At 40.1% G+C, this 25,160-nt stretch overlaps 1 protein-coding gene across 5 annotated transcripts in view; it reads right to left on the reverse strand.

Annotated features, from left to right (window-relative positions):
* MARK3 (microtubule affinity regulating kinase 3) overlaps positions 1-25,160 on the reverse strand; it is a gene marked incomplete at its 5' end in the record, with an annotated part of 62,573 nt that overhangs the window by 27,153 nt on the left and 10,260 nt on the right. For all 5 annotated transcript variants that reach the window (XM_084270575.1, XM_084270574.1, XM_084270573.1 and 2 more), the window contains 5 exons: positions 4,538-4,608; positions 7,082-7,147; positions 7,865-7,913; positions 15,968-16,021; positions 21,843-22,034. In XM_084270575.1, coding sequence (XP_084126701.1) covers positions 4,538-4,608; positions 7,082-7,147; positions 7,865-7,913; positions 15,968-16,021; positions 21,843-22,034 — 432 coding nt within the window. The remainder of the gene's footprint in view (positions 1-4,537; positions 4,609-7,081; positions 7,148-7,864; positions 7,914-15,967; positions 16,022-21,842; positions 22,035-25,160) is intronic.

Consider the following 25,160-nt stretch of genomic DNA (forward strand, 5'->3'; position numbering starts at 1 on the left):
AAATAAATGTATTTCCATTCTTCCTTCAAGATTAAGAAGGCTTTCAACACAGGAAGATGAAGTATTATTACTGGGATAAAAAAGTAACTCATGATCAGACCACCCAGATTAGTGTAAGGTACTGGTAAGAAGCAACAGTTCTCTCAGTATTCAGAGTAGGTGAAAGGAACCTTCTTAGCAGGTCAAAGAACTGACCTACCAGTCAATTTTGCATTTGAAACTTAAGCACCAATGATGTTTTGATCTTTGCACCCCTATATTATTCAATCATGTATATGTGCAAAATGCCACCTTAGAAACCAAATAATCTATGAAAAGTTGAAGTATTTACATTCCTTAGACTTTGACCAAGCTTTTGCTTTTTCCTTTTTGTATTGGGTCCCTCTTTCAGACTGAATTCATCTTTTTACAGTTACTGAAACCCCCAAGTTCTCCCACCTCATCACCTGTACCATCCTTTTGGTTTGCCTTCCTTTTCTGTCTGCTACTATTATTTTAGCATCAGTGGCAAGCTCACTCTGGAGGTGCTTCCAAGGCTGTCAGCATGACAAGCTTTACTGAGGACTGCAAAGACAGCCCTATCCCACTGGCTCCTAAACTGCTTTCACTCTGACTAAGAGCGGAAGGTCTAGCAGATGATCAATGAGTAGTTTCCTTTGGAGATGCTTCTGAACTACTCTGCATTGCAAGAGGATAGCACAGAGACTGCAGAAGTGAGTCCAATCTAAATGGAAGACAAATAAAGCAATGTGTATGACATTAATAATTGAAGAACAGCAGTCATAACTGAATGAAAAATAGCACAAAGCATGGCTGCTCTGGACTGACTTCTTTTGTCTTCCACCCTCCGTCACTGTTTCTATTGACAGTCCCCTCAACCCCAACCTATTTGGGTGTGAGAAATCTGCTGATGCTTGGCAGGTGGGGAGAGGAGAGGATGAAACAGCAGGTCTCTTTGCTAGAGGTAACAATCAGAGCATTGAAATACATTTCTTGTGAGGGATTTCAAAAATCTGTATCATCACAGGTTTTAAAGAACAAGTTAGAACAAGTTATCTCTAGGCAGAGAAGCCATTCCTCATGTAGATTAAATGACAAAAGTACAGATAAGTGACCTCTCAAGGTCACTTGCACATGGCCATGAGTATTTTATTCCTGAATTGGAACATGCAAGTAAGATATATTTTGTGAACTTATTTTTCTTATTTGCCAAGATCTGTCCTAACATTCACCAGCATTAAAAACTCTAAACTGCTTCTGCAGGGAAACAGTGGGAAGAGTGAAGGAGGCCAGATCTAATTTGCTGCAGAAAAGGAAGCCAAGGAATTAATACACATGAATTTTGGGAGACCCTCTGCCCTGAGTCTTGACTTTCCATTTTTGTATTAATTTTTATCCAGATGGGCAGGTTTTTCTATGGAAAAAGGATGGTAAGAGTGAACCAGAGGTGCTTGGAAGCCTGTAACAGGGGAAGAAAAATGAGGTGACATTAAGAATGCAAAGTGTTCTGGATTTGAATTTCTCACACATGGCTGCACAAAAGGAGCTTGAAATGGAGAACTGCAGAGCATGGCTGTGTTTTTAGTGTTTGCACCCTCTCCTCTGTTCCTTGTCGAGCGTGACTGGAATAACACGATCACTGTCTTTTACATTCTTTATTCCTGCTAAAAAACTTAAGTATGTGTAACAAAATGGCCACTAAGTATTTTTTTTAATGAGCAAAGAGGGGAGGATTATCAAAATCTGATCTCTGCCTGTCACAGGGGAAGTGCCTCCTCAGATAAAACACAAGTGCTTGATCCAGAAATCACATCTACTGAAAGAAGAAACATGATCTGAAAACAAGATATAATACAACCTAAGAGAACTAAGCTCAGCACCAAGGCACAAGTGTTTCTTCAGTTTAAAGTGAGCCACCGTCTGTTAAGCCAGTTAACAAACTAAAAAAACCCCCCACATAATAAAGTCCCTATTATGTCATAAGTGTCTAACATCAAGAACAGCTGCACTGAATCAGATAAAAGGTCCAGAGAGCGCATTCTCCCTCCAACAGAGGTTAAAAGCTATACAAAGCTATTCTGGGACCACAGTAAGGTGAAACGAAGAGTTTTGAGACCTATAAACCCAGCAAGCTCTAGTTTCCTTTGACACTATCCCACAGTCAGAGTCCTAGTGTCTAACAAATGCCAAGCTCTGATCAAACTTGCCAGACTTCTGTCCCGTGCACATGCTCCTCTCTCTAGCAAAGTGTAACGAGCTCGTGCTGTAGTTTCTCTCCTCAGGTCAGTCCTCTTATTAATTGGGTTCTCTCCTTTTTTCCAGGTGGTCATGCTTTTGAAGCTCTTAAGAGCCTATCTGCAAGATCAAGGTCCTCTAAAATTGGTTGAGCTTGGTAGCAGGGAAGTCAGTTGCGGAGGGAGGACAGAGCACAGCTGTTTGTGCCAGGAGACAAGACTTTTGGGGAGAGACTGAAAACATCTGCCTGTGTATTTCAGTGGATTTAAGTGAGGTATTTAGTCTACTAAAGTACAAACAACAATGACAAAATCAAGCTGAAAATATGAAAAACTCTTGGTCTTTCATCTTCACATTTATTATTGAAAAAATGAGCTTACAAATACCTTGTAGTGCTCACATTATCCTGTAACATTAAGCACTGAGGGTACCTGTAAAACACGTCTGACCTGTTTCCACAAGTTTTACCTTAGAGGAGTCGAATGGATAGAGAAAAAATAGGTAATTGTTGAACAAACATGCAATTTCAATGGAATTACTGCAAGATCTTTTTCCACCCAGCTCCTGATAAAAGAAACTGAGGACAAAGAATGGAGAACCATACCAGCAGTTTTCAACATTCACATCTGAGAGAGAACAGCAAACCCTCTCAAGTTACTCTGAAGCTCTTCAAGCGACATTACAAAGAGCAAGGCTGGGATTTAGAAGAGATGACTGAAGTGGGAACGACAGCTCCACAACCCCTCACATCTACTCCAACACAGCACAGAACACATGCCAGAAACCCTTGGTCACAAAGTAAAGTTCTCTACCTGATGGAATATGAAAGGGAGGGAAGCAGCTTTAAAGAGACATGAAAGATTCTGTAAAAGAGGAAGGAAAGTTTTCCTTCCTATCAAGCTGTAGAACTCTAGGAATCACTACTCACTTCTGGGGATCTGAAGTCTGCAGCTGCTTTTTTGAGGGTTGTTTTGTTCAGTTGTTAATAGGTTTGTTTCTTGGTTTTGTGGGGGTTTTCCCCCCAAAAAAAAAAGATTAAAGAGGGTAAACACAATAAAGAGAGGAAAACAAAGGAACAAAGATTTCACAGAAATGCTTTTGCCTCCTGATGCTAGATTAAATACACTTCTATTTTTCTCTACCTTCACTGCTACTCTTGAGCTTATTGCTTACGCTGCTTTCACACCATTCTTACTATAGGAGACAGAGGGATGAAAACAGTTGTGGCACAGTTTCCCAGTTCCAAAATTGTTTGTGCTGGTCACACTACCCACACTAGAGGAGTGTAACAAGTTTTCTTTACAAGACATATTGTCAAAGTCATTAATTTCCTGAAGTCTCATATATCAAATTTCTTGTACTTTTTTATAGCTATGTGTAAGAAGTGAAGCTATCAGAGCCTCCCCTTCCAACAGTGAGGCTGTCATACCACTGACACAATTTACCAGTTTAAAAATCCCCACTTTTCATTCAGTAAACCACTCTTGTCCCTATTATTTTAAAATGTCATTAAGCAGGAGCATACTTTTGATATTTACTACTTTTCACAACATTATCTAGGTTACCCAAGTGACCACAAGGAATGGAAATTATGTAGGTATTCACAACTTTCTGCACAAGAGCAGAAAACAAAATAAGTCAGACCTGCAAATCAAACTCTTGAGGCTACAAGAGCAGACTTGGAATGAAATTAGTCATGCAAAAATATCTGGTTATGTTTCATACTGCTTTATTCTAGAATGGAAATTAATTTTACAGGTGAATGAAATTCCAACATCTTTGCAGGGCTAGTTTATCAAAGCAAGCTAAACTAACAAGCGTTCTGTAACTTTTTAGAGCAACTATTAAACTTTTCACCATCTTTTCAGGTAAGCAGATGGATGTGAACAGATCCCTGGTACATGCACTGCCTGCAGTTTGCAACTGGCCCGTTCGCAGTCTGTTAGATCTGAGTAACTTCCAAAATGTTCCAGACCAGCTGAACTAAGGGTATATGAAATCAACCCAGAGGAAACGCATTTTGGAACGGAATGCACTTCCAAACCAAGCAGTCACTGTGTTCTGGCACTCCTGGACATGCTGGCAGACAGCACTAAAGAAACTAGCACCACCGAATAGACTACTAATCCCTCTGAAGTGCTACTGCCACCCAAGTTTTTTCCTCACTCAGGGCTAAAAGTCCACAACATGCTCAATGCTGCCAGAAGTCAAAGGCAAAGGACAGCCGTTTTACTCACTTCAGCACTAAAAAGGATGGGAGGAGGGTAGGAGGGAAGCTGATGTATAGGAATGTTATACATACCTGTCTAAATTTAGCTCTAGCCTCCTTTTCCTTCATTCTTCCATGTGCAACCAGATAGTCAAACACTTCCCCTACAATTCAACAATAAGAGATGTTAATGCCAAGGTAAGAATCTAGAGATTCCTCTCTAGTAGCTGCCCACAGCAGCTTCACTACAATGACTGTACTTCAAGTTTATGAAGCTCAAGAGAATGAAGTAGAACTGCTGTGCAATTTACTACACAGTCATCTCTTACACAAGAAAATGCTGAGACTTAATGAATGACTAGAAATAGACAAAAAGAACTATGTCCTTCCAATTATGTATGATAGAACCTGAGCAGCATACTTGTTTTGTAAATAAACATGACATGTATCTTCAGATTCTCTCACAAGGGTTTCTTTTGCTCCACAAAAAGGTTCATGTATGAGAACATCTGATGATACTTGTAAATATTCTCATGCTAGCACTAGAATTTGTCTTTGCACATGTGTGCAAGTGTATCCCAGACAAAATCAGAAATCTGAGCTGTAACCTAGGTCTGGAGGAGGCACCCACATGGAAGGTCACAGTAAGGAGCACTGCAGGACACACTGACATAATCCATCATACAACCATCAGTTCCTTAAGATACATGGAGAAAGCTTACTCCAGAACAAGCCCAATGTGTGAGTGTGGACAACAAAGGAGATTACTAAAGCAGTACTAAAGCTTTGTTGTGTTTTGGGTTTTTTCCCCTTTAATCAATAGTCATTTTCTGGCACATCAATACAGACTACAACATCTGAGCTTTAAGTGCAGCCAACTGTACCCCAAAACTCTTGACTTGTTTGTGAGAGCACAGGAGATTGTCTTTAATAAAACCCAACAGTTATAAGAACTCCTACAAACAGACTAGTATGCAGTTTTAAAAAGTCTTCACTAATATGCAAAATTCATAAAAACTTCAGAAGTTGATCAAATATATAAATATTTTCCCTGAGCAAGAGAACATCATTTTGTTGATGGACACCTCAAAAGGAAAGAGCTCAGGAGCTTCATTTATTTTTGAGAAGAAGCAACTCCACCAAATTTGAATTAAAACCCCAGAGTCATGCAGCAGGAAAAGCAACAACTGACCAGTGTTAGGATTTTCTACAAAAGAGCTTTACTTCCCCCTCTGTAGCCTATTATCCACTACTCAACAGGTAACTCTCAGTTGTACTTCACAGCTGTTTCTTCAAAAACCTTGAATGAACAAACCTGAACACTTCTCCACAGTTCAGGGTAAATGACACCAGAGAAAGAATTACCCCCAATTTATGCAAAGTGGTGCAGATGTAGCAATAGTTTCTTTCATCGTGCAGTCATGGAATTCATATATATCATGTGTGACCAGCATCTTGATAAAGAGGAAATAGAGGGAATTGATCCTGCCATGGAGATTAGCAGCCATTCCTGTCTTGCACAACACAGCACTTACAAAGAGTACGTGCTCACAGCCTTTTAGTCCAGTACAGGATATCTCTCTCCATTACCCTAAGACAGATCCTCACTGCTTTAGAGAGCCACTGGCCCCTCTACCTCCCAGAAGCTAATCACTAGATGGCAATAGGACTTCACTTTTAAGTCTAGTACCATCAAACAGCAGAGATGCCTCCACAAACACCTGTACTAACCAGTATTTTAACAGTATTTTACCAACTTAGTTTCTGTTTGGACAAATCTTGGCTGAGTATTTAAGCAGCTGCTAGAAGAAAAGATAGGCAGGTAGAGAATCCTCACTGATCTATAAGCAGCCATGAAATTTCACATCATCTTATGTCAGAATTCAACATGGATCTTTCTCTGAAGTGTCTCTCCCTCCCTCCCAAAACTTAAGAAAAGCCTCAACAATTTGAGATTCCCAGCTGTTGATGCTAAAGGGTCACATTGACAAATGGAGTCCTATTAGGTTTTAGCCAGCAAGGAGTAACTTAAGCCCATACCTTAATTCTATCTCTCATGAAAATATCTGACATTGCATAATGCATGCTTCCCCCTGCTTAATGGGGAATAAACGTTTAAGCTCCTCCTAGAATGGCATAAGGCTAAGCCTCACAACTCTTGACAGTTGAAGGTCTGTGATTAAGACATGTCAAATGTCACCGGCCTCTAAAAAAACAGAAGTTGCAGTGCCTCATGCATTTGAAAACAACAGTTCAAGTATTTAATCTGAAGATGTTTTTGTCAGTATCTTCTATAAAATAGGACACCAAAGGTAAGGAGCTTAAATACTGCAAATTGAAAAGGTTGGCATTTGTTACAGACGAGCAATTGATGGCTGAATCAATATTCCCATTAAATTTGAGATGTGAAAACAAACCAAATGTTGCTAAGTTGCAGGAAGTCCAGAAGTTGGTTTTAAAAGTTATTGTTATGTTGTCCAAAAAAGTCTCAGAGATTATTAAAGGTAATTTGCTTAAGATTTTGCATTAACATGGCATTAATCCTCACTGAAAAAGAGACTAAAGCTTTAAAGAAAACAAGTGGTTTCTCCCACTTGGCCATTGGTTTACATGCACCATCGCAGCAGAGGTACTTACCCCCACTTGCATATTCCATTATTAAATAGAGAGTTTTTTCAGTCTCAATGACTTCAAATAGCTTCACTAGAAAAGAAAGCCATTTATTAATCAGTTAACTAGTTGCAGAAGCGTTATGTTAACCCCACAGAGAATTCTTGTCAGAAAACAAACCAAACCAAACCCATCTGCTTGACAATATCTGCCTATTACTTGAAAGAAGCTTTTTCCATCTAATGTTCCAAAGCAAAACACATTTGGTCATCTCATACAGAACGTAATTTTCTGGAGAAACAATACTTTGCCTCTGTCACAAGGGAAAAGGAATTCAATCAAGCAGAACTTCCACAGATTTGAGCATCAGCAATAGCCATTTTTATGCACTGAACTGGCATACATGGTGACAAATGAGTCAGCTTGCCAGCGGTCCTGGAACAATATTACATCACTGATATGTACAATCCTGAACAATTTCCTGGCTGCTGCTTGGGTTTGGTATATATTAATTTTTAATGAGAGCCTGAATTCCATCAAAATCGATGTTATACTCAAACTAAGCAAAATTATCAATTAGCTATGCAAATAACAGTTTGTGCAAAGGCATTGAAATGTTGAGGGCTTTGTGTATGCTTTGGGTTTTTTTTTTCTCTCCAATATACAGCTCTGAAAAAGCATTTGTTACTGCTACTTTATAGTAAATCAACACCCTAGTGAAGAATCATCTTTTAAACTCATAACACAAGAAAACAGTGAAAAAGCTAACATTTCTCCAGAGTTTGGAATGATAGAAAAGAAACAAGGTACCTATATTTGGATGATTTAGTATCTTCATTATTCTTACTTCTCTAAAGAGCTGAAATAAACAGAAAACATTAAATAAGTTAGTGAAATGGGTATCAGCCACTCTTCCTAATGCCTGATCATTCTGATATACCTTTTTAAACACAAAGGACAAACATTACTAATAGCATTTCAATGAAATTCATGAACTAAGTACTTACTGGAGGGAAGAGTTCAATGCCTGCTTCTTTTACCACTATCCCCAAACAAACCAACCCTCAAAACCCTGAAAACACCCACAGAGCACTCCAGATAGCCCAGGCGTTAAGTGACCTTAGCTCTGTGGTTCACAGACTTTTGGGGACAGAGGATCATTATGACCCCATGCAGCTGCTTGCTGGCCAGTACATCTCACACAATGTTTCACTCCATCACAGAGAGAGAACACTGCCTCCAAAGTTACATGAACTCCTTTCAAAGCACCTTTTGAAGAGCACGACACTACATTACTGGTATGAAACCATCACACTTCAGTACTTTGTTAAACCCATGGACTTACTGTGCTACAACAGGGACTCACAAGTGAAAAACAGCTGCTTCTGTTGCACAAAAACGTGTGTTATCCAACTACACCAGCAAGGAGGAATGATTAAGCAGAGACAGGCAGGCCAGGTTCCCCCTTGACCCTTCAGAAGCATTCCTGCACAGCAATTGAGGCACAGCAGCATTTAGTCTTGGGTTTGTCATCACAGCTCTACTGATTCTTGCTGCCAGACATCCAGCCTCCAAGCCTGTTCAGCCAGTACAACACACAATGTACTTGCCAAAATTAGTAGGGCAGAACACAAACCGTGTTGTCCTGACTAAACAATCCCCAGCAGAGAGAAGAAACACCATTACTTCAGGGGTACAGTCTCAAAGGGATCAGCCTGCTCCCACCCTCTTCACCATCCACCTTCCTATGCAACAGGATCATTACCTCTCCCCTTTACATTGGTGTTACTGCAGACTGCCATTCCTCATCCAGGAATGATTCAACAGCAAATCTCACAGAACACAACTCCCCCAAATAAAAACACTCCATCTCCAAGCTTTCTCTTACAGCTCCCTTGCTCACTCCAGCACAACTATTTTGGCAGGATGGATGGTGAGGGAGTACAGCTGCCCATTTCAAGCTGCAGGATAATGTCAGATCAATGGTGCTGTATCCAGAGACCACATACTGATTTATAAGGATCTTACTCCCCCCCAACACCAATCACTGCATGAAAAGGGTCTTGCTTTAGTAGTTTCTTCCAAATAGTTCCATCTTTGCCTGTGACAGAGAGTAAACACTGTCCTCCTGCAACTGGACGGTAATAACAAGTGACATTTAACAAATGAAAGAAAAACCTATTACTCATCTGCTGTTAATATTATTTTCACCTCTGAAAACACTATTCTGAGAAAGACAATTAAGATGTGCATAATTTCCTGAAGGTGTTTAAAAGATGTGTAGTTGTGATGCTTACAGACATGGTGAGTGGACTTGGCAGCATTAGGTTAACAGCTGGCCTCAATCTTAAAGGTCTTTTCTAACCTAAATGAGTCTATGATAAACCCATAAGGGCCACAGACATTACTGCAATATAAAGCATTGCTTTTAACAGTTAGTTAATAGCAAATGAAGTAAAAATATTCCTTCTTCTCCCAGAAAATACCCAAGATAAATTATTACAGAAAACCCTGAAGTGCAAATACTTTTTTTTTTGAGAACCCCAAGAATTGTCTTTTTAGGCAGCACGCTAGAAGGCAATAAAGTACAGAGCTGTTCTCCCTGTGCAGCTCCCCCATGCTTCCCAAGACTCCAGTGGGCTCACATTCTTAAGCCTTGATTATTTTCTAACAGCATGCTTCAAAAAGTGGGAGTAATTAAGTGGTTTTACTATGAACCTAACACCAGCTTCTACAGGAAGACCAGTAATGTAACAGATCATACTTAATGCAAAGAGACTGAAGCTGAACGAAAAGCCCACAGCTCTGCAGGAACACAGCCATGGGAGAAAAAACCTTCTGTAATAAGAGATAACAACACTGTTATTAACCATAAGGAAGCAAGAAATGCTGCTGCAAGATTGGCCTCAGGTCAGATTTCAGATAAGTGAAGACATTTAATACTTCTCTGTGTATTACTAATGACTCAAAAATCCGTAGGTGTACTTGCTCAATAAAAGCAAAAGAAGAGTGAAACTCATGAAACACAAAACAAGGTCAGCAAAACAAAATCCTTGTGCCTTTCTGTCTTTTAATAAAAAATCCCACAGGGGGGTGGGATTAAAATAAAAAAATATAATAAAGGGGGTGTTTGTCAACTTGAGACCAGTTGTTCCAACCATTCTCTGTTTTCTGTAAAGGCTAAGATTTGGGGAGCAATCCTCATTGCTCTGCCCAACAGGGCTTCTCTCCCTTTTAATGCTTTTAATTATCTTCTTATCATTATCCAGATCTGTGTCTGACACTTTGCCAGATGACAAGCCACTTAAATGCAATTAGGATTGACTGATCAAGTAAATTTCAGGCCCTGCAAAACAATTTCAAAACCCAGGCATGTCTGTTTTCTTTTTCTCTCCCAGAGTTCAGTAAATTGCACACCCCTCTCACCATTTTTTTTTTTAAAAAAAGTTATTTCTGGAGCTTTTCATACATAATTTGACACTGTAGGCTACTTCACTAACTCCCATCATCAGAAACTTAAAAGCAGCTGAATCTATAGCTACTTTTTAACTTATTTTTCATTCAGTTCAGCTGAACTGGTGTCTGATATATCCTGAATACTCCATTAACGCTTTTAATAACAGCTTATATAACTGAAAGGCCTCTGGTCAGCTTTTAAAGTTTTGAAGGCAGTTTGCTCAATTCACTCAATTGATTGCTGACACCCCCCATCCCTGACGCTCAGATAAAGCCTACTGGGTCAGGCTCTTACCAGGGGCAACTCCACAGATGAAGACCTTGGCTGTTATTCAGCTGTTAGCTTGTTTATCATCACCTCACCCACCTATAAAAAGCACCTTCACAGAATTAAGCATGGGAATACAGGCAAAGTCATAACTGGTGCTACCAAACAAGTCAACCAAGGGCTATATAGAGTAAGACAGTAAGAAAGAGGCTACAATTCACAGTATGATCATATAAATTAATATATCCATTTTTCAATTATTTTTTTTTTAAATAAAGTGTGCTGACTTGGCTGGAGCTAGCTACTTCCTCCATTGCACACTTTGATGGTCTAATGTGATAAAGACAGGCTTATACCACATTTTGGGCTGGTCTAAATATATCATTGGCCCACAAGGCAACTACTCTGCATTAATAACCTGAAGCTCATAAAAAAAGAGTCGTTTTGTCTCAGAGGAAGTTCAAAATAAAAATACTTGAGAACAGCACACAAACACCACCAAATTCTTTATTAGAATTTTAGTTCAATGCCCTTCAGATTGTGCTCCTCTCCTAGTCAGTTTAAATATTATGTTTGGCATTCTGACACAGACAGCAACTTCCACAGAGATATCTGCAAAAGCTTGACACTGTATTCCTCTATCAGAAATAGAACACAATACAACATGAAACATTGTGCAATCTTCACACAATATGCTGGAAAAAACCTCCTTGATTTCATTCCCCAAAAACAGAATTCAGGGCAATCCTAAACACAACTACAAGCTGGGTAGAAAATGGACTGAGAGCAGCCCTGTGAAAAGGACTTGGGGGTGAGAATCTTACAATGTGCCTGCAATATACACTTGCAACCCAAGAAGTCAGCTGTATCCTGGTGTGCATCAAAAGCAATGGGACCAACAGGTCGAAGGACAGGTTTCTCCTACTCCTCCCTCAAGAGACCCTACTGAAGTACTGTGGCCAGCTCTGGGGTCCCAAACATAACAACATAGAGGTGCTGGAGTGATTCCAAAGAAGGCCACAAAGCACCTCTCCTCTGAAGACAGGCTGAGAGAGTTGGGCTTGTTGAGTCCAGAAAAGAAAAGGCTCTGGAGAGACCTTATTGTGGCCTTTCAGTACTTGAAAGGGCTACAGGAAAGCTGAGAGGGGCTGCAGTGATCGGACAAGGGGCAACGGCCTTAGGCTGAAGGAGGGGAGATTTAGATTAGGTATCAGGAAAAAATCCTTCCCTGTGAGGGTGGTGAGGCCCTGGCACAGGCTGCCCAGAGAAGCTGTGGCAGCCCCCTCCCTGGCAGTGTTCAAGGCCAGGCTGAGTAGGGCTTTGGGTAACATAGTGGAGGGTGTCCCTGCCCAGGGCAGGGGGGGGTGAAACTAGGTGAGCTTTTAGATTAGTTCCAAACCTTTCAATGAAAATATGTGCATCAAGTTCTAGCAAATGAAGTAAGAATCATGATTACACAGTAGAATTAATTGCAAAGAGCCAGATGTAAAAACCCACACATCTGAGGTTCTCTGGCCCAGGAATGCAGATGGTGTGCATCAGAAGACATAATATGAAGGTTCTCAATGAAGAAAAAGTTGGTGGTTTTTTCTTTTTTAGTTTTAAAACTTGTCATAATGAGACTATAAAGGCAGAAAATCAACTGAAAATAGTGCATACGAGTTTAATTTCTAATACAGAGATTAAAAGTTACTCCCAGCTTGTTGAATAGCTCATTTTCCGTCAACAGGAGCTCCCTAAATGTTTCTAGGCAGAGACAAACATCCTTAAGTCTGCCAAACAAATGGCTTTCAGCTTTGTTGTGGTCTGGTCCTTTGACTGTGAGCCATGTTAAGATATGGAAAAAGAATTACATTTAATTAATGCTGCTAGCTGACAAACTGAGGGGAAAAAACCTCCTAACAAACCAGCAATGGAAGCAGATATACAAGCTGAGTAATAATCTTGAATTTTGTTATGCTGACACATCTGAAACAACAAGGGAGTGGAGGAAAAGGAGGACTCATCTTTTGAGACAACTCTCTTTAAGCACACTGAAGGACAGATAGGAAGTCTTCCTGCATTACCTATTGCAAGATTTTAAGTTAAAAAGTATTTTTAAAAATACTAAAAACATTTGCTAAAAATCAAGTCAGATACAGGGCATCAACACATCCTGGTCCCCTTTCTCCCCAAGCAGGGGTCTTTTCACCATATATTGTCCCAAGCCAGCTCAAGCTTTACCTGTGTAATAGGCTACCCCGGATAACTGCTCACTGAAATTTGCCCTGTATATAATAAGGAGCCTCAAGCAGGAAGCCTGTACACAATACAGTTTGCCTCAAACAAAGGACAACTTGAAAACAGAAAAAAAATTACTTGCTATAAACAGAAAAGCCTGGGCATTTTAAATTCTCATCCTTTTCTTGCTGTTTTTAAAATAGTGACTGACCCATGGTCAGAAAGGACACGATCCATATTAAAAGTGATGTTTAAGGACTCTAAAAAGCTTTAACAACAAAATGGCCCAAACAAGTGGCAAAACATCTGCACATAATGAACAAAAATATTTGGCTGAGGAGCCAAGTTCCAAAAAAGGAAAATGAGAAGTGACTTAGTGCTATTACATGGGCTTGGTAAAAAAACAACAAAGTGCATTTAATGGCAGTGCTAATTCAAGAGACCAGAAAACCCAATTAGTTTCTTCTTGGTATAGGAGGAAGTGAACTACAGCAGCATCAGCTCTTGCTTCCAGTGAGATCAATATTCACTGGAACCGGGTACACAAGTACATTTGTGGAGAACAGTAATTATGACTAACACCACCAGCATGGGAAAAATCTCTAAGAATTCCCTTTTCTTTCAAACCAGGGAAGTACCAGTTACAGTTTCCTCTTCACTAAGCACGAGCAGCAGAGTAGTCATTAGGTCTTAAAACAGTTATGAGTGGCTGCATGCAGCTACCACAGACTTCCTCAGCAGCAGACAAGAAACCTGACTCTTTGGAGAGCTGTGCTGCTCAATACAGAGCTGTGAGGACTGCAGCTGCCTCCAGCTCACTGCAAGGGCATACTCAGAATGACAGCTCCAGAAAGCAAATCCAGTCCTTAACAACATTTAACATCTTGCTGGCAGCTGAAGTATTGGTGTGGAAGATGTAATACAAAGAAATCAGAACCAGCAGCCTTCATCACCATTTGTTTCCCCACCTAAGGATGACTAGGGTATGCAGCTACACCACAGCTGAGGCACGATATACCACACCCTTTTCTCTGTGCAGCCCTTCCCTCCCCACCATACCTCAAATATTTTATCGCTCTCTCCAGAAGTGCAAGATCAGAAGCACTTCCATCTTAGCTTCCCCTGCATCTACAAGGCATGTGCACAGCTGGCTTCAAATGCACTTGAGGGGTGCTGAGGTAAAAGGGGCAAAAAAAGCCCCCATCAAGCAAAGCTGGTAAGTGTTGTGCGTTCACTCTGCTTACTATGACAAGCAGAAAATTACTTTCAATTTCTGAATTGAGAACACTGACATATCTTGGTAAATCTCACATAACAAATGGACTTTGAGAGGAGAGCACATCAGCAATCTCACCCCCCGAATTCAATCCAATTTCTACCCTGTTATTTTGTGCTCATCTTCCAGACTCACATTTAAGAATCCCAGTGGTAGACAAGATCAATTTACAAACCACACTTTATATTCTAATTTATTAAATTGTAAATAAAAATGAAGTTACAAAGGAGACACAAGCAAACACTGAGCAGGCTGAAACCCAAGAACTAAAGGGCCACCAAGCACACTTCCAGCTTGTGGCTTTGCCATGCGTGAAAGGTTTGCTTTGTACCTTAATATGAGCTCAAGCTAGCATTACGGCCCTATCTCAAGATAACACCACTTGAGGGATAAAGACTTTATATTTTTGTCTAAAAGCATGGCCTCTCTACTTTTCTCTGACCATTTTTCCCATGCCCTGTCCCCTCCCCTTTCATATCACAGAGTTTTTGTTTTTCTTCCAAGTGTAACAATATTTTTCAACTATTCCAAGTTGCACAGATCTACCACACAATCAATTTTATCTGATCTACCACATTACCTAATTTGCATTGCATTTCATCTCATCCCTGCATGCCCAGAAACTACCAATGATCTCAGGCATTAAGATAAAAAATATTCTGAGAAAATCAAGACCACATTATCTACTTGTAGCCAGTCTACAGACTAAGCAGGTAGTTGCTACCTGCTCACATGATGAAGCTTTTCTTCTATAGGTTATTCTTTACCTCTCAAGTAAGCCATACAATGTAAGAACTTGTGTGTTTTTCCAATTTACTTTTGCACCATTAATTTTGATAAAAACATCTTGTCACGTGATCTTTTGAGTATTTGCATAAAAACCAATGTGTATATTCCCCAGTTTACTCTGGTTATGCTATTTCATTTTGTTTGCAAGTAAGTTCTGGGTATCCTCTCGTTCAAACAGAAATATTGCAAGGAGCTTTTTTATCAAAGTATTCAAAAGTAAATAAAAGCCTTTGACTGCAGCACTTAAAAGGACAGAGAAAAGTCCGAGGTAAAAGTGACATTTAAATGTACTTCCTGCAGGCACTCCAAAGCAGACTGGTTTGCTTGATGAAAGAGTAGGGTTTATCACTACTTACTGAAATAGATAAGGCGATACAACTGTAACAGCACATTAAACATTTGAGGCTGGAGGGAAGAAACCAGAATAGCCATGCCCCAATTTGTTCCATAAAACTGCATCACCTTTCCTGCTGCAAACTACATGAAAAGCATAGATACTGCTCAGCCTTCAGTCTGGAGGCAGTTATTTCCAAGGCCAGTTTAAGAGGACAGAACATAAGCTCTGGATTTGTAAGTTCAGCAAAATGACCAGCACGGAGACATGAGGGCATGACACCAAACCACGAACGTCCTCTCTACACAGTTAGCTACGCTTGGGAGACAAAGGAAGTGGCTGATACCACTGTTTTCTCAGTTTACAGCTCTGTACAAGTTCATCCTGAACAACTGTGCAGGGATGTCAAAAATATCTCTTAAAACACCAGTTATTAAATACAGTAGTCAGATGTGTGCAAGGTATGTGACGGTTCAGAGTCTCTAGCACGGGTGTTCCGGGTTAACGGAAGGAAGTGGTGAAATGAAACAAGACAGAACAAAAATCGAAAGATGAAACATAAAAACCTACCTTTTGTAGGCTAGTTGGGTTCAGCTGTGTTTTGTCAATTATTTTTATGGCAACCTAAAGGAAGAGTTCATAATCAGTATTTTCTGTATGAACAGGGCAGCGTTATTATATTACACATTAGTCAAACGCAGTAACAGACATGGAAAACATTAAAAATCACACAGAAACCACTCCAGTTTCTTCATCAGATTATGTACTTGTATTTAACTAAAACCACATGAAATTAACAACTAAAGTGTAATTTACTTCTGCAACAAACTAAACAGTAGAATGGAAAAACCCTAGTATGTTAAGCATATTAAGACTAGAAGCTCGCTTGGTCTTCTGCTTGATATTAAAACCATCACGCTTATTACAGTGGAAACTCCAATACCAGACAGTGCCCTGACAGAGAGCAGTGTGCCTACAGATAATATTTACACAGTGTAATTACACAACAAATTACACAGTACTGACTGGACACAGGCAGTTTGTGAAGATGCTTCTAAAACCAGAGATTTCAGAGCAAAGCAAAAGTAATTCCACATAGATTTTAGAAGAACTAAGTTCACCTTTGGAAATTCACTAGACAATTGTATCAATTTACTCCCTGATGGGTATGAAAATACAGATCACTTGTGCATCAACAAAAACATATTGGCTGCAGTACAACAATCTGGACGAGTTCATTCCTTCACTGGTTCTCACCTTTTCAGTAAATACTGCACAAAAATATTAAAGAACAAACCAGAAGTGTGACAAAATCATCAAAAGAGAAATTCAGTATCATGGTAACTAGTCAGGACCTGAAGATCTGAGGCAATTAAGAGTAATTCCAAGCTTCAGCACAATGCCATTTGGATACAGGGTAAGTTAGAACAGGAAATGGGAATCTTTCTAGAATTACATGCCAATTGGTATTTTTCCTTTCTAAATTAAAGACTAAACATACCAGAAGAAATTCTACTGAAGCCAAGGAGATGGTGCCTCTCAAAAAGGCAAGATGCTGCAACTCAGCTGATTATAATACCTCACTGGTGCAAAGCAAGGGCTTTCAGTTCCCCTTGAATTTTTGGCTCAAACAAACAGTAAATACCACTCCTTCCCATACCACAGCTCCCGTTTCCCTGCACAGCTTTGTGCTATCTTTGTCATCACATCAGCTTGGTGACATAAAGAATAACTTAACATCAAAGCAAGTTTATATCCCTACATTCAAGTGCACAAACACATGGATGGATCCTCATGATGGAGAAGGTAAGAGAGGAACAACACACTGTTCAACACTTGGGTCTATGACAGAATTATATGATGGATATGGTGCTTTCTGACACTGAGACTCAAGATTTATTTTGAGCCCTTCTAGGTGCAAGATAAGATGAGATGTCACCAAGAAGCCATCTAAGAATACTTTTTGCTTTGGGGACTATTTTCTTCTAAGGTATGGTACTGAAATTAAAGATCACTTTTGCCTGAGGCAAAATTCCACTGCAAAACCTTGAGAAATCACTTCAAAAATACAAACAAGAGATAAACACATTAGGCAACAGGTACTTTTATACTGGCAGCTATGTACAAAACCAAGAAAGATTTTTATCTCTACCTTTATGTCTGTTGAACTATTGTCACGAAGGTAACAAAGTTATTCACTTCCTGCAACCTCTTAGAAACCCATTCTGACTGTAGAGTGACCACTTCCTCAGACCACAGCAGATAATGTTATCTGAAAGTCACCTACTGTCCCAAGGATACCCGTGCCACAGAAGACTGCTGTTTGGTTGGTAAATGCATTCCACTCAGGAAAAAGTTGCATTTGTGTTCTGAGCTGTATCATTCTGGTCAATCTTTGAAAGGTAAAGTTGTTTCAACCCACAAAGTCTTAGGGTATTGGGTTTCTGCAAAACACAGCTCACCTCTCACACTGCACACTGGTGCCAGATGATCTGAGAGGTCTCTGACATTGGCAAACAAATTCAGCCCTGGAAACAGAGGGAAGGTACACACCTCAGTTCTCTGAAAGACAGACTCACAGGCCTGCTCAGTGCACTAATTATAGCCTTAAAGGAGGGATGAATTTAGAGAATTCCTATCCAAATGAACACTCAGAGTACAATGTGTTAACACTGACTTTGAGAGCTTGAACCCACCATCCGAACAGGGACCAATTTCAGGTGCCTTGATAAGGTCTCCAAATCAAAGGCAAAGGGAGCCTGTCCTCAAGAATAACTCTGACGAGCCTGAGAAAGAAAATCCTCTGTTTTACTAAGCATAGTTTAAAAAGCATCAAATTGCCTTCCAAAGCAGAAACTCTGTGTAAAGAGAACAAAGTGAATCTGGAATGGCTTCAACTACTGTGTGCTATGGCCAATGTTGGAGGAATGCAAGTCCACCTACACTATTGCACCATTCCATCAGCCGTGATATTCTCTGTGTAGAATTAAAATTAACTTTGCTTTCATCATTCACAATAACATGACTTAAAACATTCCTCCTACGTGACCTGAATGAGGGAGTTAAAGCAATGTGAAGTTGAGACACTGAGCAAGTTGGCCAAACTGCTACTACTCAGAATGTTTTCTCTCTCTTACATTTCGCTTTTTTCCAAGGGAAGAACAGAAAGAAGATGACAATAGATTCCTTGGAGTCAGACTTGGATCCTGAAAGAATCCTGTCTCACTAGGAAACTTCAACTTCCTGGCTATTAACTGAAAACAAGCCTTTAACGAACAGATGGATCCATATATTTTTGGCTGGGATTCCAACCACCTCAGTAACAGCAAAAGGTAGTTTTATCTTGTAGATTAGCTGGCAAGTATGGAAAACTTGTCAAAGGAAACAACCTTTGATAAATTCCAACTGAAAACACATGGCCTAAAGTCAAAGAATTAACAAAAGCCAATCTACAATGAAGATTCTTGGTTTCAAAAGGGCAGACAGACTACAAATAATACTCTCCTAGACAGATGTGACAGAGTGTGTTTCCAAACAGCAGCTCTCCATGCAGTGAAGCTAACCTTCCATCCACACCACTGCAGTGAGCAGAAGGCCACACACTCCCTTGCAGGACAATTCAACCCCCTCGGGTTACCCTGATCACCCAAAGGCTAAACATTTCTCCCTTTCTGTAATTTTGGGCTGGGCTCTCATCATCCATCCTGCAGACAAACTAAAGATGGAAATGAAAGAGTCCTGGAACTTATTCCAGTTGCAAATATGAAAGCCATATCTCAAGCAACCGGAAAATTCATAGCAGAGGACTCCAGATGTAAGGAGATGAGCAATGACTCTAGAAAAATGCTTGAACAAACATACCCTCCTCCCAAGAAGTGACAGAAAAGGGCTGATCTGCTGCATGATTTAGAAGTTAAATCAGCAGAGATATGAAGAAGGAGTTGCCATAAAGTGAAACTGAACTGGACACTTAAAAGAACATTACAAATAGCCACATCGATAACAAGGCGAAGATAAGGAGGCTTTAAATGCACCAAGGATAGAGCAGAGATGAAAACTCATGTGACTACCACAACTAAGTTTTTTCTTTTAGATTTTGGTACATAAGATAGAAAAAAGAATAGGAACAAAGGACAGAGAGCAGAAATGAGCATGTAAAACAGGAAATCACAAACTCAGGACGATGAATGCTGTCTGGCTGAGGCCAGACTGAGAACATTATCCTGGAATTCTTAAGAGTGGCAGGTTTAAAGAAGAAAAACAAACAACAGAAACATTCTTGGAGCACAGATTTCTAACATCAAGAACAAAATTTCAGTACAGGTTTAGAAATTATCAGACTTAACTTTTTTTCCCCCTAGTGAAGCCATTTACCACAAAATTCTTGAACTCAAAACTTGCAGGGAAAAAACAGGGAAACACATGGGTTAAATGCAACATATTTTCCTACAGTTAATTGTGGCCTATGGAAACACACAAGATATGACTATCTGGGCTATTGTAAAGCCTCATGTAGGAGGATGCATGGAAATTATTGAACTAGATAAGCTGAAACGCGCACAGAGCTTCTTTAATTAAAAATGGCTAAAGAGATACCAGGTTGGAAATAAACGAGTAAGTTTTTCAAGGACAAGACTAGGGACAAATCTTGTTCAATATCTGTATCAGTGGCCTTGGCACAAGGAGTCAAACCATAATGATTTAAGCCTGTGGAAGGAGTTAAGAGGCACCATCAAATACAATGGAAAACGGATATAAACAACCTTGGAGACAAGTCAGCAAAGAAAGCAAGATTCAACAAAGTACGAGGTGCTGTTGCTGATCACAACCAAAAAACATCAATGTGACCACCATGACAAAGGTTAGCACCATCTAAAGATTCATCAGACAAATACTTCTGTAAGGGCATGAGTAAATCAAAGGCACTGAAGATGCTGTCACCTAGCATATTGTGAACAACTCTGGTCACACACATCTAAAATGTGTAATTATTATCAATGCTGTACAGTTTACCTAGCAATAACAGAAACTTTTAATCATCTCTCTTATAAAGAAAAAAAGCTTAATAACCTCTTCCTATAAATCTAGCTTGATTGTTCCTGTCAAAGGAATGCCACTCATTCCAGGTAACCAGGACCAATGGCCACACCCTGGAAAGTATTTATGTTCTGAATTGACATCAATTCCTTGAGAGTTAAAGAAACTTAGTACTTAAACCTTTCCAAATTTGGCCAAAGATTTTATACTGTCACTTTGCTTTTCTTTGAAATTTTAACAAATAACGAACCAGGGATCAACACACAGTTACAGTCAAGTAAAAGGAAGTGTAGTTCCATTTTTTGCAAACCAGCGTGTGACATGATACCTATCTCCAACTCCTGTACCTGTAACAGCTGCAAAGAAATACTAACCAAGTACGTGCATTTCCTGTGTTAAGTATCAGTAAGTGGGAACATAAATCGAAAACAATTAACCAAAAACTTTGTCTACAAAGGAGCACTAACTTCAACACCAGCAGACAACTGCTGATCACTGGCATTACCAGCTTAAAAAAGAAAATCCCTCTCAGTAGCTCTTGCAAAACGATGCCCCCTGTTCCCCTAGTGCTACTTGAACTCTGCCATATCTCAGGTAAAAGAAATTCCCTAAAAGCACTGCAGTAAGTCACACAGCTTTCTGCAAAAGTCCCTGCCAGTATCAGCAAACATTTACTTCATTAAACAGGTTTGGCAAGAAAAGGTCAACAAGGTATTGCTCTTTCAGTACACAGAGTTGCTATTAATAAAACAGCGTCAAGAAACACCTGCTTGTAACAAACAAACAGGACTATAGCTCACCAAATCAGAACAATCACTAAGTGCAAGTTATTAATTACACTGCAGTGGCATGCAGAAAACCTAATTACAGAGCTAAGACACTCTGAAGAGATACAAGAGAAAGCTTGTCTACACCAGACTGCTGAGCAAGACACACAAACCAGCTCTGAACAAACTGGAGTGACTTCCCAAGGCTGCCCAGCACTGCAGACAGTAACAGAGCTCCTGGGAGTTATGTAGCTTTGGCAAAAAAAACCGTTTGGGCTACTCAGACCATCAAGATGTATTAGTTCTCATTCCTGACCTCCCCTCCAACACAGCCCTGCACTGTGGAAGTACAGATGCACCAAGAGGCAGTCTTTCCAGCGAGCTTATTTAATCACTATGTATTGACCCTGTTTTAGGGAATGGAGGGTTCAGCAGAGAATTGAAACTTGTCAAAAACACAAATGTAAGAGACTGTTTCAAGAGAAATTGTTCTGTAATCATTACTAAAAAGATACAAATTTCTATTTCCTAAGTCAGTGGCAGTATCTCTAGTAAAACGTGCTAAAAGTTCACAGGCTTAGATCATGCTGTTCTAAGAGAACTTTCATACCTACTGCAATTCACTACCCACAGGACTTTACCTCTCTGCCAGTTAGGATGTGCCTTGCCAGTTTCACTTTTGCGAAATTCCCCTTTCCAATGGTTTTAAGGAGTCTGTAATTTCCAATGTGCGGCTGCTCATCTGCGCAGGAAGCTATAGAGTTCCTGCAGCGAGCTCCAGAGCGCCCAGTGCGAGAGGAAACTTCCTGCCGTCCGTCTGCATGGGACGTGTGCTGCAATAAAAACATACACAGGTAAGGCTGAGAAATCAAGGCAGAACACATCAATGATGAAAAGCATGCAGCATTCAAAAACGTTAGCAACCCCTCTGAAGGAGCCTTCAAAGGCCCCAACTCAAACTTCAGATTCACAATGAACCCTGATAGGGACAATAAAGAGGCTCCCAGTTCATAACACAGTATCCATTTCATCACCCAGTAAAGGCCAAGTGGAAAGTCACCTGAACTGCAACAACAGTTGAGCATTTTTAAGCTACATGGACTGCTGAATCAGTTAGAGAACATCTAGGTATTTGGTGTTATTTCCTGTTTGCATTACCATTCCTAAGCAGAGCAGGAAAACCTTTGGAAAGAAGTCATGAACAAACCTTTCCCAAAAGCACACAGAGTAAAATGTTCAGCCTTACTGGAGAGTTTAATACTACTGATAAAATAACCAAGGCTTTTTTTTTCCTCTCCTACAAAACCTCATGACTGAAAATGGCCAGGATGGTCTGGATAACAAGGGAAGAAATCTTACTCAATGTACAGAAACCTTGGATATTAATAGGCTGAGCACCAGTTACAGAGATCTGAGATAGTGTCTGCAATCTGCTTGGAGCCTTTCACTCAGTTTACCTGAACAGCTATTAACTGTGAAAACCAATGGGTATATCTCATAACAGTCTTTACTCATTAGGTCACATGGATACAATAACAATAAAGTATTTTTTCATTTCCTGACAGCCTCTCTATGAGCAGGTCCCCTCATATCCCTTAGTTCTCAACTCACAGTTGAGGTCTATACACCAACTTTACTAATTAAAGTATTACTTAGAAACGCTCAGTACTCTGCAAATGTGGAGCAAATGTCTAGCTACATAGAAGATGACACACTAAATTCACAGTCATCTCAGATATCTCAGATCTTGCTCTTCTACTACTACTAATCTCGCCGAAACCCAGCAGGAACAAACACTCAGTCTGAAAAATCATCGTAGCATAAGGATGTGAGATCATGACTCAAAAGCTAACAACCATTGTGCAGGCACAAATGAACAAATCCATGCTTGCATGACACTTGGCAAAGTTTCATGCTCTGTTTAATAACCCGATGTAACCTTGTGACCATATACTCTGGCATCTTAAGTTCCTTGGTTTGTTAATTTGAGTGCAACAGCTGTGATCAAATTATTTTTAAAAACACATTCATTTCATTTAAGAAATACTACTGATAGTAGTCTATGGCAACTCTTGGAAAATTGTTTCAATAGTTACTATTTAAAAAAACCCACCACACACACAGTGGTGCCTATTTTTTACTATGAATCTGGCTTTAGCCTCCCCTTACTGCCTGGCTACAGCATTGTCATTAGATTTGTACTTCCCATATAGGTACTTCATTACTATTATCAGATTACCCTTTCCTTTTAGTAAGTCATATATATGTATATTGAACCCCTTCAACAGGCTGCTGTAAGAATGATGAAAGACAAGAAAACAATTCTGGTAGTTCTTTTCAGAAACCTCTCCTATTTTCCAACATCTAGAACCAGACCTGCTACACCACCCAGCAGGTGCAGTAGGACCGAACAGAGAGATGGTATCTTCTGTTCCACACTCCACTGATGGCTAAAACTAGACCTTGACCAAAGCTGACCACCCAATGCTGACCCTAACTCTTTTTAAACAATTCCTGCTTCCCGTTCCTTTACCACACACAATGACTTACAGTCCTGGTTCCTTACACACATGATCTCACCTCTGGCTGGAGTGAAACGCAGAGTTTCCTTACATGCAGGTTATTACATGTTCCTGATGTCTGGCCCATCCTGCCCTATTTAACATTCACACAATCTTTATCCTAGTTTTCAGGAGCAGTAGCATACACTTTCTCCACATCACTAATAAACGGACAGGAACAAGAAGCACACCCAATAACAAGATCCAGTATAAATACAATGGTTGATAACAATTCATTGCTCTCACTTTTATCACAAGACCTATGACAACTAAGTGTTTATCAATCGGTAACACTCCAGAAGAGTAAGGATGGAAGCCATGACAGAACAGTCACCCAGCTGAAGACCTACAGTGAAATCCTATACACACAATTTCACCACCTTGCACAGCCTTAACGCCAGTGCTGGTTGTTCAGGCCACCTTCTTTACCCCTGCATTATACTGGGAGAGCAACACCAATCCTCCACACTTCCCTCACCTTGGACTTCTAACAAGCCTTGTGGCTCACAATGCAAAGAACTTTTGCCAGCTCCTCTGGTACCTTCAAGTGTCAAGTTATTCAGACTGGCTACAAAAAAGCAGCGACTGCTGATGTTAACATCCTTCTACAGTGCTACCCCCAGCAACTGGGAAGTTCTGTACGAGGCCACTAGGGTACTTATTTAATTTGTTAGAGGAAGGCTCACCTTTCATTTGAGTACACAGAGCACCCCAAGAATACATCTGTACTACTTACACTTCTTTTTCTGAGGTAGGTTATCAGCTCAGTGTAGTACAGTGTATCAGAACTATTTAGACTTTCACACCTGAGCACACAGCACAGGCACACAGGCTGGCTTCAGCAAGAGCCACCTGCCTCCCAACATGGGTTCTTAGTGTAAGTTCCCCAGCAGACAGATTCAACATGTGGTTTGCTTCTGAACCACACAGCTGGCTGAAAACTGAGTATCTGCATCCATGCTGTCTTGTGCTGGAACTGAAGACCTGTGTTAGACCTGAGCTTGTTGATGAGGCAGTTGAGACATGGGCATTAGGTACCATGTATTCCAAAACCAGAGAACCTGTGTACAGTTACTCAGAACTGATCTTACTCATATCCTACTTTATATAAATAATACTAGGTACAAGAAAGATTATGTTACACTAATATATTCTCTTCCACATAGCAAACTACCCTGGTTAATATATATCTTGAGATCTTCACTATTTCTGATGAGAAATGACTTGTTGTGTCCTACACATTTTTCTCTCACACACTTTCCAGCTTTGCACTTAAAGGGAGGAATTAACAGCTGAGAACTTATTTGGACTAGCATTGATAAATATAACACAATCTCCCTGTACAGAGGTCTGCCTTTCCACCCTAGCCTAGATTATTTCTTTTCAAAAATATGACCT

Source organism: Gallinula chloropus, assembly GCF_964237585.1.
Source record: "Gallinula chloropus genome assembly, chromosome: 14".
NCBI lineage: Eukaryota > Metazoa > Chordata > Aves > Gruiformes > Rallidae > Gallinula > Gallinula chloropus.